This window comes from Pristiophorus japonicus, chromosome 4, assembly GCF_044704955.1.
Source record: "Pristiophorus japonicus isolate sPriJap1 chromosome 4, sPriJap1.hap1, whole genome shotgun sequence".
In the NCBI taxonomy this organism is placed as follows: Eukaryota; Metazoa; Chordata; class Chondrichthyes; family Pristiophoridae; genus Pristiophorus; species Pristiophorus japonicus.
In genome coordinates this window covers 45,561-66,043 of record NC_091980.1, presented here as the reverse complement: position 1 = coordinate 66,043, position 20,483 = coordinate 45,561, and the positions used below count along the sequence as shown (strand labels likewise).

General features: G+C 44.4%; 1 protein-coding gene across 1 annotated transcript in view; it reads right to left on the bottom strand.

Annotated features, from left to right (window-relative positions):
• LOC139262808 (LON peptidase N-terminal domain and RING finger protein 1-like) overlaps positions 1-20,483 on the bottom strand; it is a 175,936-nt gene that overhangs the window by 115,879 nt on the left and 39,574 nt on the right. Inside the window, exon 2 of the mRNA XM_070877963.1 lies at positions 3,446-3,519. Coding sequence (XP_070734064.1) covers positions 3,446-3,519 — 74 coding nt within the window. The remainder of the gene's footprint in view (positions 1-3,445; positions 3,520-20,483) is intronic.

Genomic DNA, 20,483 nt, shown 5'->3' with positions numbered 1-20,483 from the left:
AGAATTCTTTATTAAGATGGAGAGTGACACAGTTAATTCAGAGACTAGGGTCCTGAACTTGGGGAACGATAACTTCGATGGTATGAGACGTGAATTGGCTAGGATAGACTGGAGAATGACGGTGGATAGGCAACGGCAGACATTTAAATATCACGTGGATGAACTACAACAATTGTACATCCCTCTGTGGCGTAAGAATAAAAAAGGGAAGGTGGCTCAACCGTGGCCAACAAGGGAAATTAAATCCAAGGAAGAAGCATATAAATTGGCCAGAAAAAGCAGCAAACCTGAGGACTGGGAGAAATTTAGAATTCAGCAGAGGACTAAGGGTTTAATTAAGAGGGGGGAAATGGAGTATGAGAGGAAGCTTGCAGGGAACATAAAAACTGACTGCAAAAGCTTCGATAGATATGTGAAGAGAAAAAGATTAGTGAAGACTAATGTAAGTCCCTTGCAGTCAGAATCAGGGAATTCGTAATGGGGAATAAGGAAATGGTAGACCAATTGAACAAATACTTTGGTTCTGTCTTCACTAAGAAAGAAACGAATAACCTCCCGAAAATACCAGGAGACAAGGGTCTAGCGAGAAGGGGGAACTGAGAGAAATCTTTATTAGTCAGGAAATGGTGTTAGGGAATTGAAGGCCGATAAGTCTTCAGGGCCTGATAGTCTGTATCCCAGAGTACTTAAGGAAGTGGCCCTAGAAATAGTGGATGCATTGGCGGTCATTTTCCAACATTGTATCAACTCTGGTTCCGTTCCTATAGATTGGAGGGTAGCTAATGTCATACCACTTTTTAAAAAAGGAGGGAGAGAGAAAACAGGGAATTATAGACCGGTCAGCCTGACATCGGTAGTGGGGAAAATGTTGAAATCAATTATTAAAGATGTAATAGCAGCGCATTTGGAAAGCAGTGACAGGATTGGTCCAAGTCAGCATGTATTTATGAAAGGGAAATCATGCTTGACAAATCTTCTAGAATTTTGTGAGGATGTAACTGGTAGAGTGGACAAGGGAAAACCAGTGGATGTGTATTTGGACTTTCAAAAGGCTTTTGACAAGGTCTCACTCAAGAGATTGGTGTGCAAAATTAAAGCACATGGTATTGGGAGTAATGTACTGACGTGGATAGAGAACTGGTTGGCAGACAGGAATCAAAGAGTAGGAATAAACAGGTCCTTTTCAGAATGGCAGGCAGTGACTAGTGGGCTGCCGCAGGGTTCAGTGCTGGGACCCCAGCTGTTTACAATATACATTAATGATTTAGACGAAGGAATTGAATGTAATATCTCCAGGTCTGCAGATGACACCAAGCTGGATGGCGGTGTGAGCTGCGAGGGGGATGCTAGAAGGCTGCAGGGTGACTTGGACAGGTTAGGTGAGTGGGCAAATGCATGGCAGTTGCAGTATAATGTGGATAAATGTGAGCAGGAAGGCAGATTATTATTTGAATGGTGACAGATTAGTAAAAGAGGAGGTGTAACGAGACCTGGGTGTCATGGTACATCAGTCATTGAAAGTTGGCATGCAGGTACAGCAGGCAGTAAAGAAGGCAAATGGAATGCTGGCCTTCAGAGCGAGGGGATTTGCGTATAGGAGCAGGGAGGTCTTATTGCAGTTGTACAGGGCTTTGGTGAGGTCATACCTTGAGTATTGTGTTCAGTTTTGGTCTCCTAATCTGAGGAAGGACATTCTTGCTATTGAGGGAGTGCAGCGAAGGTTCATCAGACTGATTCCTGGTATGGCAGGACTGACATATGAGGAAAGACTGGATAGACTAGACTTATATTCACTGGAATTTAGAAGAATGAGAGGGGATCTCATAGCAACATATAAAATTCTGACGGGATTGGACAGGTCTGATGCAGGAAGAATGTTCCCGATGTTGGAGAAGTCCAGAACCAGGGGTCACAGTCTGAGGATAAGGGGTAAAGCCATTTAGGACCGAGATGAGGAGAAACTTCTTCACTCAGAGAATTGTGAACCTGTGGATTTCTCTACCACAGAAAGTTGTTGAGGCCAGTTCATTGGATATATTCAAAAGGGAGTTAGATGTGGCCCTTATGGCTAAAGGGATCAAGGGGTATGGAGAGAAAGCAGGAATGGGGTACTGAAGTTGCATGATCAGCCATGATCATATTGAATGGTGGTGCAGGCTCGAAGGGCTGAATGGCCTACTCCTGCACCTACATTCTATGTTTCTGTGTTTCTATGAAGGACTCGAACTACATCCTGAAGGTTGGAAGATGCCTGTGCGTGGATTTTTTAACATGGGTGGCCGTTGCACACCAGCCACCACACGGGCTTGACAGAGCTAGGTCTTGGTCCAGTGGCAAGGATTACCCAAGACAATTGGAGACCTGCTCTGCTGCACGCGCCAAGTGTGCACACATATCGCAGTGTGGGCTGGCCCGTCCTGCCCATGGGCCGCTAGCCCCGAACTCACACATCCCCTCGGCCCCGATCATGTCCCTCTACAGTCTCTCGCCGCTCCTTCGCACCGATCTCGCTGCTCGTGCTGTACCTGCCCACGCTCCAATCACCGACTTGCATCTTGATTATGTCACTCTTCACAGCTGTTGCCCTCCTGCAGCAGCACGCGCTGTACCTCGACCCCATGGAGGCCCCGACCTGCGAGAGAACATGAGCGGCAGGTCGGGGCCATAAAAGGAGCGGCAAGCAGCGGCCATGGGCAGCTTCCTCTACACTGTCCCATCAAACACTCCCAGGGCAGGTACAGGGGGTGAGATACAGAGTAAAGCTCCCTCGACACTGTCCCATCAAACACTCCCAGGGCAGGTACAGGGGGTTAGATACAGAGTAAAGCTTCCTCTACACTGTCCCATCAAACACTCCCAGGGCAGGTACAGGGGGTTAGATACAGAGTAAAGCTCCCTCTACACTGTCCCATCAAACACTCCCAGGGCAGGTACAGGGGGTGAGATACAGAGTAAAGCTCCCTCGACACTGTCCCATCAAACACTCCCAGGGCAGGTACAGGGGGTTAGATACAGAGTAAAGCTCCCTCCACACTGTCCCATCAAACACTCCCAGAGCAGGTACAGGGGGTGAGATACAGAGTAAAGCTCCCTCGACACTGTCCCATCAAACACTCCCAGGGCAGGTACAGAGGGTTAGATACAGAGTAAATCTCTCTCTACACTGTTCCATCAAACACTCCCAGGGCAGGTACAGGGGGTTAGATACAGAGTAAAGCTCCCTCTACACTGTCCCATCAAACACTCCCAGGGCAGGTACAGGGGGTTAGATACAGAGTAAATCTCTCTCTACACTCCCATCAAACACTCCCAGGGCAGGTACTGCATGGGGTTCGATACAGAGTAAAGCTCCATATACACTGTCCCATCAAACACTCCCAGGGTAGGGATGGAGGGGACTGCTGCAGTTTGGGAATGAGCTGGAATATATGGAATGCCGACTCACCAAGTGTGAAGTAGGAAGCGGGGATCTGCGCACACTGGTTGAACCTGGAGGCTGAAGTCAAGTATCGAAATTTCCTGGGAGCAAAATGGAGGCATTAGCTGATATCCAACTAATTGGGTCATGATAACTCCTCTCCCCGGACGCCCACTGCCTCCGCCATGTTATATCCCACCCATCTGTGTATGATAGTTCTATCTGATCTGTCCATTCCCCGTGTACAGTAGTTCTATCTGATCTGTCCATTCGCTGTGTACAGTAGTTCTATATGATCTGTCCATTCCATGTGTACATTAGTTCTATCTGATCTGTCCATTCCATGTGTACATCAGTTCTATCTGATCTCTCCATTCCCTGTGTACAATACTTCTATCTGATCTGTCCATTCCCTGTGTACAGTAGTTCTAGCTGATCTGTCCATTCCCGTGTACAGTAGTTCTATCTGATCTGTCCATTCCGTGTACAGTAGTTCTATCTGATCTGTCCATTCCCTGTGTACAGCAGTTCGATCTGATCTGTCCATTCCCTGTGTATAGTAGTTCTATCTGATCTCTCCATTCCCCCGTGTACAGTAGTTCTATCTGATCTGTCCATTCCATGTGCAGTAGTTCTATCTGATCTGTCCATTCCCTGTGTACAGTAGTTCTATCTGATCTGTCCATTCCCTGTGTACAGCAGTTCTATCTGATCTCTCCATTCCCTGTGAACAGTAGTTCTATCTGATCTCTCCATTCCCCGTGTACAGTAGTTCTATCTGATCTCGCCATTCCCGGTGTACAGTAGCTCTATCTGATCTGTCCATTCACTATGTACAGTAGTTCTATCTGATATGTCCATTCCCTGTGTACAGTAGTTCTATCCGATCTGTCCATTCCCTGTGCACAGTAGTTCTCTGATCTGTCCATTCCCTGTGTACAGTAGTTCTATCTGATCTGTCCATTCCGTGTATAGTAGTTCGATCTGATCTGTCCTTTCCCTGTGTACAGTAGTTCTATCTGAACTCGCAATTCCCTGTGTACAGTAGTTCTATCTGATCTCTCCATTCCCTGTGTACAGTAGTTCTATCTGATCTGTCCATTCCATGTGTACAGCAGTTCTATCTGATCTCTCCGTTCCCTGTGTACAGTAGTTCCACCTGTTCTCTCCATTCCCTGTGTACAGTAGTTCTATCTGATCTCCCCATTCCCTGTGTACAGTAGTTCTATCTGATCTGTTCATTCCGTGTACAGTAGTTCTATCTGATCTGTCCATTCCCTGTGTACAGTAGTTCTATTATATCTGTCCAATCCCTGTATACAGTAGTTCTTTCTGATCTGTCCATTCCCTGTGTACAGTAGTTCTATCTGATCTGTCCATTCCCTGTGTACAGTAGTTCTATCTGATCTTCCATTCCCTGTGTACATTAGTTCTATCTGATCTGTCCATTCCCTGTGTACATTTGTTCTATCTGATCTGTCCATTCCCTGTGTACCTTAGTTCTATCTCATCTTCCATTCCCTGTGTACATTAGTTCTATCTGATCTGTCCATTCCGTGTACAGTAGTTCTATCTGATCTGTCTATTCCCCGTGTACAGTAGTTCTATCTGATCTCTCCATTCCCCGTGTACAGTAGTTCCATCTGATCTCGCCATTCCCGGTGTACAGTAGCTCTATCTGATCTGTCCATTCACTATGAACAGTAGTTCTATCTGATATGTCCATTCCCTGTGTACAGTAGTTCTATCTGATATGTCCATTCCCTGTGTACAGTAGTTCTATCGGATCTGTCCATTCCCTGTGCACAGTAGTTCTCTGATCTGTCCATTCCCTGTGTACAGTAGTTCTATCTGATCTGTCCATTCCGTGTATAGTAGTTCTATCTGATCTCCCCATTCCCTGTGTACAGTAGTTCTATCTGATCTGTTCATTCCGTGTACAGTAGTTCTATCTGATCTGTCCATTCCCTGTGTACAGTAGTTCTATTATATCTGTCCATTCCCTGTATACAGTAGTTCTTTCTGATCTGTCCATTCCCTGTGTACAGTAGTTCTATCTGATCTCTCCATTCCCTGTGTACAGTAGTTCTATCTGATCTGTCCATTCCCTGTGTACCTTAGTTCTATCTGATCTGTCCATTCTGTGCACAGTAATTCTATCTGATCTGTCCGTTCCCTGTGTACAGTAGTTCTATCGGATCTGTCCATTCCCTGTGTACAGTAGTTCTTTCTGATCTGTCCATTCCTTGTGTACAGTAGTTCTATCTGATCTCTCCATTCCCTGTGTACGTTAGTTCTATCTGATCTCCCCATTCCCTGTGTACATCAGTTCTATCTGATCTCTCCATTCCGTGTACAATACTTCTATCTGATCTGTCCATTCCCTGTGTACAGTAGTTCTATCTAATCGGACCATTCCGTTTATAGTAGTTCTATCTGATCTCTCCATTCCCTTGTACAGTAGTTCTATCTGATCTCTCCATTCCCGTGTACAGTAGTTCTATCTGATCTGTCCATTCCAAGTGTACATTAATTCTATCTGATCTCTCCATTCCCGTGTACAGTAGTTCTATCTGATCTGTCCATTCCGTGTACAGTAGTTCTATCTGATCTGTCAATTCCCTGTGTACAGCAGTTCGATCTGATCTGTCCATTCCCTGTGTACAGTAGTTCTATCTGATCTGTCCATTCCCCCGTGTACAGTAGTTCTATCTGATCTGTCCATTCCGTGTGCAGTAGTTCTATCTGATCTCTCCATTCCCTGTGAACAGTAGTTCTATCTGATCTGCCCAATTCCTGTGTACAGTAGTTCTATCTGATCTCTCCATTCCCTGTGTACAGTAGTTCTATCTGATCTCTCCATTCCCTGTGTACAGTAGTTCTATCTAATCTGTCCATTCCGTGTACAGTAGTTCTATCTGATCTGTCTATTCCGTGTACAGTAGTTCTATCTGATCTCTCCATTCCCCGTGTACAGTAGTTCTATCTGATCTCGCCATTCCCGGTGTACAGTAGCTCTATCTGATCTGTCCATTCACTATGTACAGTAGTTCTATCTGATATGTCCATTCCATGTGTACAGTAGTTCTATCCGATCTGTCCATTCCCTGTGCACAGTAGTTCTCTGATCTGTCCATTCCCTGTGTACAATACTTCTATCTGATCTTCCATTCCCTGTGTACAGTAGTTCTATCTGATCTGTCCATTCCCTGTGTACAGTAGTTCTATCTGATCTGTCCATTCCCTGTGTACCTTAGTTCTATCTGATCTCTCCATTCCCTGTGTACAGTAGTTCTATCTGATCTGTCTATTCCCTGTGTACAGTAGTTCTATCTGATCTCTCCATTCCGTGTACAGTAGTTCTATCTGATCTCTCCATTCCCTGTGTACAGTAGTTCTATCTGATCTCTCCATTCCCTGTGTACGTTAGTTCTATCTGATCTTCGATTCCATGTGTACATCAGTTCTATCTGATCTCTCCATTCCCTGTGTACAATACTTCTATCTGATCTGTCCATTCCCTGTGTACAGTAGTTCTATCTGATCTCTCCATTCCCTGTGTACAGTAGTTCTATCTGATCTGTCCGTTCCCTGTGTACAGTAGTTCTATCTGGTCTGTCCATTCCCTGTGTACAGTAGTTCTATCTGATCTCTCCATTCCCGGTGTACAGTAGTTCCATCTGATCTCTCCATTCCCGTGTACAGTAGTTCTATCTGATCTGTCCGTTCCCTGTGTACAGTAGTTCTATCTGATCTGTCCATTCCCTGTGTACAGTAGTTCTATCTGATCTCTCCATTCCCTGTGAATAGAAGTTCTATCTGATCTCTCCATTCCCCGTGTACAGTCGTTCTATCTGATCTGTCCATTCCATGTGTACAGCAGTCCTATCTGATCTCTCCGTTCCGTGTACAGTAGTTCCACCTGGTCTCTCTATTCCCTGTGTACAGTAGTTCTATCTGATCTCCCCATTCCCTGTGTACAGTAGTTCTATCTGATCTCTCCATTCCCCGTGTACAGTAGTTCTATCTGATCTGTCAATTCCATGTGTACAGCAGTTCTATCTGATCTGTCCTTTCCCTGTGTACAGTAGTTCTATCTGATCTGTCCATTCCGTGCACAGTAATTCCACCTGATCTGTCCGTTCCCTGTGTACAGTAGTTCTATCGGATCTGTCCATTCCCTGTGTACAGTCGTTCTTTCTGATCTGTCCATTCCCTGTGTACAGTAGTTCTATCTGATCTCTCCATTCCCTGTGTACGTTAGTTCTATCTGATCTCCCCATTCCCTGTATACATCAGTTCTATCTGATCTCTCCATTCCCTGTGTACAATAATTCTATCTGATCTGTCCATTCCCTGTGTACAGTAGTTCTAGCTGATCTTTCCATTCCCTGTGTACAGTAGTTCTATCTGATCTGTCCATTCCCTGTGTACAGTAGTTCTATCTAATCGGACCATTCCGTTTATAGTAGTTCTTTCTGATCTCTCCATTCCCTTGTACAGTAGTTCTATCTGATCTCTCCATTCCCGTGTACAGTAGTTCTATCTGATCTGTCCATTCCAAGTGTACATTAATTCTATCTGATCTGTCCATTCCATGTGTACATTAGTTCTATCTGATCTGTCCATTCCATGTGTACATTAGTTCTATCTGATCTCTCCATTCCCTGTGTACAGTAGTTCTATTTGATCTGTCCATTCCGCGTACAATAGTTCTATCTGATCTCTCCATTCCCTGTGTACAGTACTTCTATCTGATCTGTCCATTCCATGTGCACATTAGTTCTATCTGATCTGTCCATTCCATGTGTACATTAGTTCTATCTGATCTCTCCATTCCCTGTGGACAATACTTCTATCTGATCTGTCCATTCCCCGTGACCAGTATTTCTATCTGATCTGTCCATTCCCTGTGTACAGTAGTTCTACCTGATCTCTGCATTCCCGTGTACAGTAGTTCTATCTGATCTGTCCATTCCGTGTACAGTAGTTCTATCTGATCTGTCAATTCCCTGTGTACAGCAGTTCGATCTGATCTGTCCATTCCCTGTGTACAGCAGTTCTATCTGATCTGTCCATTCCCCCGTGTACAGTAGTTCTATCTGATCTGTCCATTCCGTGTGCAGTAGTTCTATCTGATCTCTCCATCCCCTGTGAACAGTAGTTCTATCTGATCTGCCCAATTCCTGTGTACAGTAGTTCTATCTGATCTCTCCATTCCCTGTGTACAGTAGTTCTATCTGATCTCTCCATTGCCTGTGTACAGTAGTTCTATCTAATCTGTCCATTCCATGTACAGTAGTTCTATCTGACCTGTCTATTCCGTGTACAGTAGTTCTATCTGATCTCTCCATTCCCCGTGTACAGTAGTTCTATCTGATCTCGCCATTCCCGGTGTACAGTAGCTCTATCTGATCTGTCCATTCACTATGTACAGTAGTTCTATCTGATATGTCCATTCCCTGTGTACAGTAGTTCTATCCGATCTGTCCATTCCCTGTGCACAGTAGTTCTCTGATCTGTCCATTCCCTGTGTACAATACTTCTATCTGATCTTCCATTCCCTGTGTACAGTAGTTCTATCTGATCTGTCCATTCCCTGTGTACAGTAGTTCTACCTGATCTGTCCATTCCGTGTACCTTAGTTCTATCTGATCTCTCCATTCCCTGTGTACAGTAGTTCTATCTGATCTGTCTATTCCCTGTGTACAGTAGTTCTATCTGATCTCCCCATTCCCTGTGTACAGTAGTTCTATCTGATCTGTTCATTCCGTGTACAGTAGTTCTATCTGATCTGTCCATTCCCTGTGTACAGTAGTTCTATTATATCTGTCCATTCCCTGTATACAGTAGTTCTATCTGATTTCTCCATTCCCTGTGTACGTTAGTTCTATCTGATCTTCGATTCCATATGTACATCAGTTCTATCTGATCTCTCCATTCCCTGTGTACAACACTTCTATCTGATCTGTCCATTCCCTGTGTACAGTAGTTCTATCTGATCTCTCCATTCCCTGTGAACAGTAGTTCTATCTGATCTCCCCATTCCCTGTGTACCTTAGTTCTATCTGATCTGTCCATTCCGTGCACAGTAATTCTATCTGATCTGTCCGTTCCCTGTGTACAGTAGTTCCACCTGTTCTCTCCATTCCCTGTGTACAGTAGTTCTATCTGATCTCCCCATTCCCTGAGTACAGTAGTTCTATCTGATCTGTTCATTCCGTGTACAGTAGTTCTATCTGATCTGTCCATTCCCTGTGTACAGTAGTTCTATTATATCTGTCCATTCCCGGTATACAGTAGTTCTATCTGATCTCTCCGTTCCCTGTGTACAGTAGTTCTATCTGAACTCTCCATTCCCTGTGTACAGTAGTTCTATCTGATCTGTCAATTCCCTGTGTACAGTAGTTCTATCTGATCTCTCCATTCCCTGTGTACGTTAGTTCTATCTGATCTTCGATTCCATGTGTACATCAGTTCTATCTGATCTCTCCATTCCCTGTGTACAATACTTCTATCTGATCTGTCCATTCCCTGTGTACAGTAGTTCTATCTGATCTCTCCATTCCCTGTGTACAGTAGTTCTATCTGATCTGTCCGTTCCCTGTGTACAGTAGCGCTATCTGATCTCTCCATTCCCGGTGTACAGTAGTTCCATCTGATCTCTCCATTCCCGTGTACAGTAGTTCTATCTGATCTGTCCGTTCCCTGTGTACAGTAGTTCTATCTGATCTGTCCATTCCCTGTGTACAGTAGTTCTATCTGATCTCTCCATTCCCTGTGAATAGAAGTTCTATCTGATCTCTCCATTCCCCGTGTACAGTAGTTCTATCTGATCTGTCCATTCCATGTGTACAGCAGTCCTATCTGATCTCTCCGTTCCGTGTACAGTAGTTCCACCTGGTCTCTCTATTCCCTGTGTACAGTAGTTCTATCTGATCTCCCCATTCCCTGTGTACAGTAGTTCTATCTGATCTCTCCATTCCCCGTGTACAGTAGTTCTATCTGATCTGTCCATTCCATGTGTACAGCAGTTCTATCTGATCTGTCCTTTCCCTGTGTACAGTAGTTCTATCTGATCTGCCCATTCCCTGTGTACAGTAGTTCTATCTGATCTCCCTATTCCCTGTGTACAGTAGTTCTATCTGATCTCTCCATTCCCCGTGTACAGTAGTTCTATCTGATCTGTCCATTCCATGTGTACAGCAGTTCTATCTGATCTGTCCATTCCCTGTGTACAGAAGTTCTATCTGATCTGTCCATTCCGTGTACAGTAGTTCTATCTGATCTGTCCATTCCCATGTACAGTAGTTCTATCTGATCTGTCTGTTCGCTGTGTACAGTAGTTCTATCTGATCTGTCCATTCCCTGTGTACAGTAGTTCTATCTGATCTGTCCATTCCCTGTATACAGTAACCCTGTGTACAGTAGTTCTATCTGATCTGTCCATTCCCTGTGTACAGTAGTTCTATCTGATCTGTCCATTCCCTGTGTACAATAGTTCTATCTGATCTGTCCATTCCCTGTGTACAGCAGTTCTATCTGATCTCTCCATTCCCTGTGAACAGTAGTTCTATCTGATCTATCCAATTCCTGTGTACATTAGTTCTATCTGATATCTCCATTCCCTGTGTACAGTAGTTCTATCTGATATCTCCATTCCCTGTGTACAGTAGTTCTATCTAATCTGTCCATTCCGTGTACAGTAGTTCTATCTGATCTGTCTATTCCCCATGTACAGTCGTTCTATCTGATCTCTCCATTCCCCGTGTACAGTAGTTCTATCTGATCTCGCCATTCCCGGTGTACAGTAGCTCTATCTGATCTGTCCATTCACTATGTACAGTAGTTCTATCTGATCTGTCCATTCCATGTGTACAGTAGTTCTATCCGATCTGTCCATTCCCTGTGCACAGTAATTCTATCTGATCTGTCCGTTCCCTGTGTACAGTAGTTCTATCTGATCTCTCCATTCCCTGTGAACAGTAGTTCTATCTGATCTCCCCATTCCCTGTGTACCTTAGTTCTATCTGATCTGTCCATTCCGTGCACAGTAATTCTACCTGATCTGTCCGTTCCCTGTGTACAGTAGTTCTATCTGATCTGTCCATTCCCTGTGTACAGTAGTTCTATCTGATCTCTCCATTCCCTGTGAACAGAAGTTCTATCTGATCTCTCCATTCCCCGTGTACAGTAGTTCTATCTGATCTGTCCATTCCATGTGTACAGCAGTCCTATCTGATCTGTCCGTTCCCTGTGTACAGTAGTTCCACCTGGTCTCTCTATTCCCTGTGTACAGTAGTTCTATCTGATCTGTCCATTCACTGTATACAGTAACCGTGTACAGTAGTTCTATCTGATCTGTCCATTCCCTGTGTACAGTAGTTCTATCTGATCTCCATTCCGTGTGCAGCAGTTCTATCTGATCTCTCCATTCCCTGTGTACCGATGTTCTATCTGATCTCTCCATTCCCTGTGTACAATACTTCTATCTGATCTGTCCATTCCCTGTGTACAGTAGTTCTATCTGATCTCTCCATTCCCTGTGAACAGTAGTTCTATCTGATCTGTCCATTCCCTGTGTACCTTAGTTCTATCTGATCTGTCCATTCCGTGCACAGTAATTCTATCTGATCTGTCCGTTCCCTGTGTACAGTAGTTCTATCTGATCTGTCCATTCCGTGTACAGTAGTTCTATCTGATCTCTCCATTCCCGGTGTACAGTAGTTCTATCTGATCTCGCGATTCCCGGTGTACAGTTGTTCTATCTGATCTGTCCATTCCCTGTGTACAGTAGTTCTATCTGATCTGTCCGTTCCCTGTGTACAGTAGTTCTGTCTGATCTGTCCATTTCCTGTGTACAGTAGTTCTATCTGATCGGTCCATTCCGTGTACAGTAGTTCTATCTGATCTGTCCATTCCGTGTACAGTAGTTCTATCTGATCTGTCCATTCCCTGTTACAGTAGTTCTATCTGATCTCTCCATTCCCTGTGTACAGTAGTTCTATCTGATCTGTCCATTCCATGTGTACAGCAGTTCTATCTGATCTCTCCGTTCCCTGTGTACAGTAGTTCCACCTGGTCTCTCCATTCTCTGTGTACAGTAGTTCTATCTGATCTGTCCATTCCCTGTGTACAGTAGTTCTTTCTGATCTGTCCATTCCCTGTGTAAAGTAGTTCTATCTGATCTCTCCATTCTGTGTACATTAGTTCTATCTGATCTTCCATTCCCTGTGCACAGTAGTTCTATCTGATCTGTCCATTCCCTGTGTACAGTAGTTCTATCTGATCTCTCCATTCCCTGTGTACATTAGTTCTATCTGATCTGTCCATTCCGTGTACAGTAGTTCTTTCTGATCTCCCCATTCCCTGTGTACAGTAGTTCTATCTGATCTCCCCATTCCCTGTGTACAGTAGTTCTATCTGATCTGTCCATTCCGTGTACAGTAGTTCTTTCTGATCTCCCATTCCGTGTGTACAGTAGTTCTATCTGATCTCTCCATTCCGTGTACAGTAGTTCTATCTGATCTGTCCATTCCCTGTGTACAATAGTTCTATCTCTACCTGATCTCTCCATTCCCTGTGTACAGTTGCAAGGTTCGAAAATCCACGGTTGGATTTGAAACACCGTAAGGACAAGAAAACTAACATGGGATCGTTCCATACACTAAATGAACATTTTTAGCCAAGTAAAAGCAGGCTGGGAAAACGTGTGGGCGGATACAGACATTGTGGAGTCTGGCTCACAAGCGAGACAGAGGCACTGGCCAATGGGAAAAAGTGCATTCTGGCAGGCCAATCAGGGGTCGAGTCGGGCCTGAAGTGGGGAAATCCTCAACCACTAAGGACTCCCCGGCCCAGTTTGAAAATGACTTCCCCTCCCCCCCAAATCAAACTACGAATGTGGGCCATTATCTACCTAATTAATATGGACAATAGCTCTGAATCAAGAACTATGAATCACTACAGGAATGGCCCACTGACTCCCAGGACTATAACAAAGGACCCACAGACTTTCAGGCACCTATGTGCCCCGTAACAATACCTTGGTCCTCACACCTGCGGGTACTGGTGACATCTTCTGATTAAATATTCAAAGCTACTCCCCGCCCAAACTTACACAATGGACCACCCACTGGGTTTGAGCGCAAAAAGACCAGAACTGAATTGAATACAAATATAGGACTCAGAACCACCAGAAAAAAGGGAGTTGTGAACCAAAGGAGTTGTGGGCAGAGTTCATAGGGGAGGAAAGGTGTGGAGAGGAAAACTTGCAGAAAGGTGGAGAAAAACTGGGAGAACAGAGGTTGGAAAGAGTGTGTGGAGAAAAGGCTGCTGGCTGCTGGAGGGGGAATGCAGCTGGAGCAGTAGGAGAAAAACAGATTGGGGTCAGTTCTTGAAAGGGCTGCTGGCTGCTGGGTGGGGGGGAAAGGAGCTGAGAGAGTTTTGCAAACTTTGATTTTGGTTGAGCCTAAAAACCCACAAGCCAACCTCCTGGTTGGTAAGTGGCAGCAGGTGCTGGTGTTAGCCCTGAACACACTGGACAGGGTGAGAATAGCTGAAGCATCAGGCTGGGGCACGCAGAGCTGTGCAGACCTGGACACCTGGTTCAATAACCTGGATTCACAGCTGCAGTCTGACGATAACCGAGAGGCAGATAGAAGAAACCGACACAACATCGAGGAGGAAAACCGAACAACAACTTAAAGCCCACCACAGAGGGACCCCGAGCTGAAATAAGTGCCCCCAGAACCCCGGAGTTGATAGGATTGTGAGTACAGCCCAAACCCCCCTCACAGACTCAATTTAGGATAGGAATTGGTAGGAAGGGTGGGAGTGGGAGGTGTGGTTGTGTTTGAGTGGGATGTTTTAACCTCTTGTTCTCCCCTTCATGTTGCGAGATTTTTCGGGTTGTTGAATGAGATTTTGCCATTACTGCTATTTTATGACATCTTCCTATGCCCTCTATCTTTGTGTTTGCTATTCTAAATAAACATTAGCCATTTTGTACTCTTATCCACTGTGTCAGGTACCTCGTTACTCACCACCCTCATAAATCGTACGTACAGAACCCAAGGGGAGTGTGAATTCGAACCCACACCCCAAGCTCCCCTTACACAGCAGTTCTATCTGATCTCTCCATTCCCCTGTGCACAGTAGTTCTATCTGATCTCTCCATTCCATGTGGACAAACGTTCGATCTGATCTGTCCATTCCATGTGTACATTAGTTCTATCTGATCTGTCCATTCCATGTGTACATTAGTTCTATCTGATCTGTCCATTCCATGTGTACATTAGTTCTACCTGATCTCTCCATTCCCTGTGTACAATACTTCTATCTGATCTGCCCATTCCCTGTGTACAGTAGTACTATCTGATCTCTCCATTCCCTGTGTACAGTACTTCTATCTGATCTGTCCATTCCATGTGCACATTAGTTCTATCTGATCTGTCCATTCCATGTGTACATCAGTTCTATCTGATCTCTCCATTCCCTGTGTACAGTAGTTCTATCTGATCTCTCCATTCCGTGTGGACAATAATTTTATCTGATCTGTCCATTCCCTGTGTACATTAGTTCTATCTGATCTGTCCATTCCATGTGTACATTAGTTCTATCTGATCTGTCCATTTCCTGTGTACATTAGTTCTATCTGATCTGTCCATTCCATGTGTACAGTAGTTCTATCGAATCGGACCATTCCGTTTACAGTAGTTCTATCTGATCTCTCCATTCCCGTGTACAGTAGTTCTATTTGATCTGTCCATTCCCTGTGTACAGTAGTTCTATCTGATCTCTCCATTCCCGTGTACAGTAGTTCTATCTGATCTGTCCATTCCGTGTACAGTAGTTCTATCTGATCTCTCCATTCCCGGTGTACAGTAGTTCCATCTGATCTCTCCATTCCCGTGTACAGTAGTTCTTACTGATCTGTCCGTTCCCTGTGTACAGTAGTTCTATCTGATCTGTCCATTCCGTGTACAGTAGTTCTATCTGATCTCTCCATTCCCTGTGAACAGAAGTTCTATCTGATCTCTCCATTCCCCGTGTACAGTAGTTCCATCTGTTCTGTCCATTCCCTGTGTACAGTAGTTCTATCTGATCTGTCCATTCCCTGTGTACAGTAGTTCTATCTGATCTCTCCATTCCCGTGTACAGTAGTTCTATCTGATCTCTCCATTCCCTGTGTACAGCAGTTCTATCTGATCTGTCCATTCCCTGTATACAGTAACCCTGTGTACAGTAGTTCTATCTGATCTGTCCATTCCCTGTGTACAGTAGTTCTATCTGATCTCCATTCCGTGTACAGCAGTTCTATCTGATCTCTCCATTCCCTGTGTACCGATGTTCTATCTGATCTCTCCATTCCCTGTGTTCAGTAGTTCTATCTGATCTGTCCATTCCCTGTGTACAGTAGTTCTATCTGATCTGTCCATTCCCTGTGTACAATAGTTCTATCTGATCTCTCCATTCCCTGTGTACATTAGTTCTCGGATCTGTCCATTCCGTGTACAGTCGTGCTATCTGATCTGTCCATTCCCCGTGTACAGTAGTTCTATCTGATCTGTCCATTCCCGTGTACAGTCGTTCTATCTGATCTGTCCGTTCGCTGTGTACAGTAGTTCTATCTGATCTGTCCATTCCCGTGTACAGTAGTTCTATCTGATCTGTCCGTTCGCTGTGTAAAGTAGTTCCATCTGATCTGTCTATTCCATGTGTACAGTAGTTCTATCTGATCTGTCCATTCCCTGTATACAGTAGTTCTATCCAATCTGTCCATTCCCTGTGTACAGTAGTTCTATCTGATCTGTCCATTCCCTGTATACAGTAGTTCTATCCGATCTGTCCATTCCCTGTGTACAGTAGTTCTATCTGATCTCCTCATTCCCTGTGTACAGTAGTTCTATCTGATCTGTCCATTCCCCGTGTACAGTAGTTCTATCTGATCTCTCCATTCCCTGTGTACAGTAGTTCGATCTAATCTGTCCTTTCCCTGTGTACAGTAGTTCTATCTGATCTCTCAATTCCGTGTACAGTAGTTCTATCTGATCTCTCCATTCCCTGTGTACAGTAGTTCTATCTGATCTGTCCATTCCCTGTGTACAGTAGTTCTATCTGATCTGTCCATTCCCGTGTACAGTAGTTCTATCTGATCTGTCCGTTCGCTGTGTACAGTCGTTCTATCTGATCTGTCCATTCCCTGTGTGCAGTAGTTCTATCTGATCTCCATTCCGTGTACAGCAGTTCTATCTGATCTCTCCATTCCCTGTGTACCGATGTTCTATCTGATCTCTCCATTCCCTGTGTACAGTAGTTCTATCTGATCTGTCCATTCCCTGTGTACAGTAGTTCTATCTGATCTGTCCATTCCCTGTGTACAATAGTTCTACCTGATCTCTCCATTCCCTGTGTACATTAGTTCTCGGCTCTGTCCATTCCCTGTGTACAGTAGTGCTATCTGATCTGTCCATTCCCCGTGTACAGTAGTTCTATCTGATCTGTCCATTCCCGTCTACAGTAGTTCTATCTGATCTGTCCGTTCGCTGTGTACAGTAGTTCTATCTGATCTGTCCATTCCCTGTGTACAGTAGTTCTATCTGATCTGTCCATTCCCTGTATACAGTAGTTCTATCTGATCTGTCCGTTCGCTGTGTAAAGTAGTTCTATCTGATCTGTCCATTCCCTGTGTACAGTAGTTCTATCTGATCTGTCCATTCCCTGTGTACAGTAGTTCTATCTGATCTGTCCATTCCGTGTACAGTAGTTCTCTCTGATCTGTCCGTTCGCTGTGTACAGTAGTTCTATCTGATCTGTCCATTCCCTGTGTAAAGTAGTTCTATCTGATCGGTCCATTCCGTGTACAGTAGTTCTCTGATCTGTCCGTTCGCTGTGTACAGTAGTTCTATCTGATCTGTCCATTCCCTGTGTACAGTAGTTCTATCCGATCTGTCCATTCCCTGTGTACAGTAGTTCTATCTGATCTGTCCATTCCGTGTACAGTAGTTCTCTCTGATCTCCCCATTCCCTGTGTACAGTAGTTCTATCTGATCTCCTCATTCCCTGTGTACAGTAGTTCTATCTGATCTGTCCATTCCCTATGTACAGTAGTTCTATCTGATCTCTCCATTCCCTGTGTACAGCAGTTCTATCTGATCTGTCCATTCCCCGTGTACAGTAGTTCTATCTGATCTCTCCATTCCGTGTACAGTAGTTCGATCTAATCTGTCCTTTCCCTGTGTACAGTAGTTCTATCTGATCTCACAATTCCGTGTACACTAGTTCCACCTGGTCTCTCCATTCCCGTGTACAGTAGTTCTATCTGATCTGTCCGTTCCCTGTGTACAGTAGTTCTATCTGATCGGTCCATTCCCTGTGTACAGTAGTTCTATCTGATCGGTCCATTCCCTGTGTACAGTAGTTCTATCTGATCTGTCCATTCCCTGTGTACAGTAGTTCTATCTGATCTGTCCATTCCCTGTGCACAGTAGTTCTATCTGATCTGTCCATTACCTGTGTACAGTAGTTCTATCTGATCTCCATTCCGTGTATAGCAGTTCTATCTGATCTCTCCATTCCCTGTGTACCGATGTTCTATCTGATCTCTCCATTCCTGTGTACAGTAGTTCTATCTGATCTGTCCATTCCCCGTGTACAGTAGTTCTATCTGATCTGTCCATTCCATGTACAGTAGTTCTATCTGATCTCTCCATTCCCTGTGTACATTAGTTCTCGGATCTGTCCATTCCCTGTGTACAGTAGTGCTACCTGATCTGTCCATTCCCCGTGTACAGTAGTTCTATCTGATCTGTCCATTCCCGTGTACAGTAGTTCTATCTGATCTGTCCGTTCGCTGTGTACAGTAGTTCTATCTGATCTGTCCATTCCCTGTGTACAGTAGTTCTATCTGATCTGTCCATTCCCTGTATACAGTAGTTCTATCTGATCTGTCCATTCCCTGTGTACAGTAGTTCTATCTGATCTGTCCATTCCCTGTATACAGTAGTTCTATCCGATCTGTCCATTCCCTGTGTACAGTAGTTCTATCTGATCTGTCCATTCCGTGTACAGTAGTTCTCTCTGATCTCCCCATTCCGTGTACAGTAGTTCTATCTGATCTGTCCGTTCCCTGTGTACAGTAGTTCTATCTGATCTCTCCATTCCCTGTGTACAGTAGTTCTATCTGATCTCTCCATTCCCTGTGTACAGCAGTTCTATCTGATCTGTCCATTCCCCGTGTACAGTAGTTCTATCTGATCTCTCCATTCCCTGTGTACAGTAGTTCGATCTAATCTGTCCTTTCTGTGTACAGTAGTTCTATCTGATCTCTCAATTCCGTGTACAGTAGTTCTATCTGATCTCTCCATTCCCTGTGTACAGTAGTTCTATCTGATCTGTCCATTCCATGTGTACAGCAGTTCTATCTGATCTCTCCATTCCCTGTGTACAGTAGTTCCACCTGGTCTCTCCATTCCCTGTGTACAGTAGTTCTATCTGATCTGTCCATTCCCTGTGTACAGTAGTTCTATCTGATCGGTCCATTCCGTGTACAGTAGTTCGATCTGATCTGTCCATTCCCTGTGTACAGTAGTTCTATCTGATCTGTCCATTCCCTGTGCACAGTAGTTCTATCTGATCTGTCCATTTCGTGTACAGTAGTTCTATCTGATCTGTCCATTCCCGTGTACAGTAGTTCTATCTGATCTCTGCATTCCATGTGAACAGTACTTCTATCTGATCTGTCCATTCCATGTGCACATTAGTTCTATCTGATCTGTCCATTCCATGTGCACATTAGTTCTATCTGATCTCTCCATTCCCTGTGGACAATACTTCTATCTGATCTGTCCATTCCTTGTGGACAGTATTGCTATCTGATCTGTCCATTCCCTGTGTACAGTAGTTCTACCTGATCTCCCCATTCCCTGTGTACAGCAGTTCTATCTGATCTGTCCATTCTGTGTAGAGTAGTTCTATCTGATCTCTCCATTCCCGTGTACAGTAGTTCTATTTGATCTGTCCATTCCCTGTGTACAGTAGTTCTATCTGATCTGTCCATTCCCTGTATACAGTAGTTCTATCCGATCTGTCCATTCCGTGTACAGTAGTTCTATCTGATCTCCCTATTCCGTGTACAGTAGTTCTATCTGATCTCTCCATTCCGTGTACAGTAGTTCGATCTAATCTGTCCTTTCCCTGTGTACAGTAGTTCTATCTGATCTCTCAATTCCGTGTACAGTCGTTCTATTTGATCTCTCCATTCCCTGTGTACAGTAGTTCTATCTGATCTGTCCATTCCATGTGTACAGCAGTTCTATCTGATCTCTCAATTCCGTGTACAGTAGTTCTATTTGATCTCTCCATTCCCTGTGTACAGTAGTTCCACCTGGTCTCTCCATTCCCTGTGTACAGTAGTTCTATCTGATCTCCCCATTCCCTGTGTACAGTAGTTCTATCTGATCTCTCCATTCTGTGTACAGTAGTTCTATCTGATCTGTCCATTCCCTGTGTACAGTAGTTCTTTCTGATCTGTCCATTCCCTGTGTAAAGTAGTTCTATCTGATCTCTCCATTCCGTGTACATTAGTTCTATCTGATCTTCTATTCCCTGTGTACAGTAGTTCCATCTGATCTCTCCATTCCCGTGTACAGTAGTTCTATCTGATCTGTCCGTTCCCTGTGTGCAGTAGTTCTATCTGATCTGTCCATTCCCTGTGCACAGTAGTTCTATCTGATCTGTCCATTCCCTGTGCACAGTAGTTCTATCTGATCTGTCCATTCCCTGTGTACAGTAGTTCTATCTGATCTGTCCATTCCCGTATACAGTAGTTCTATCTGATCTGTCCATTCTCTGTGTACAGTACTTCTATCTGATCTGTCCATTCCATGTGCACATTAGTTCTATCTGATCTGTCCATTCCATGTGTACATTAGTTCTATCTGATCTCTCCATTCCCTGTGTACAGCAGTTCTATCTCATCTGTCCATTCTGTGTACTGTAGTTAACATAGAAACATAGAAACATAGAAAATAGGTGCAGGAGCAGGCCATTCAGCCCTTCTAGC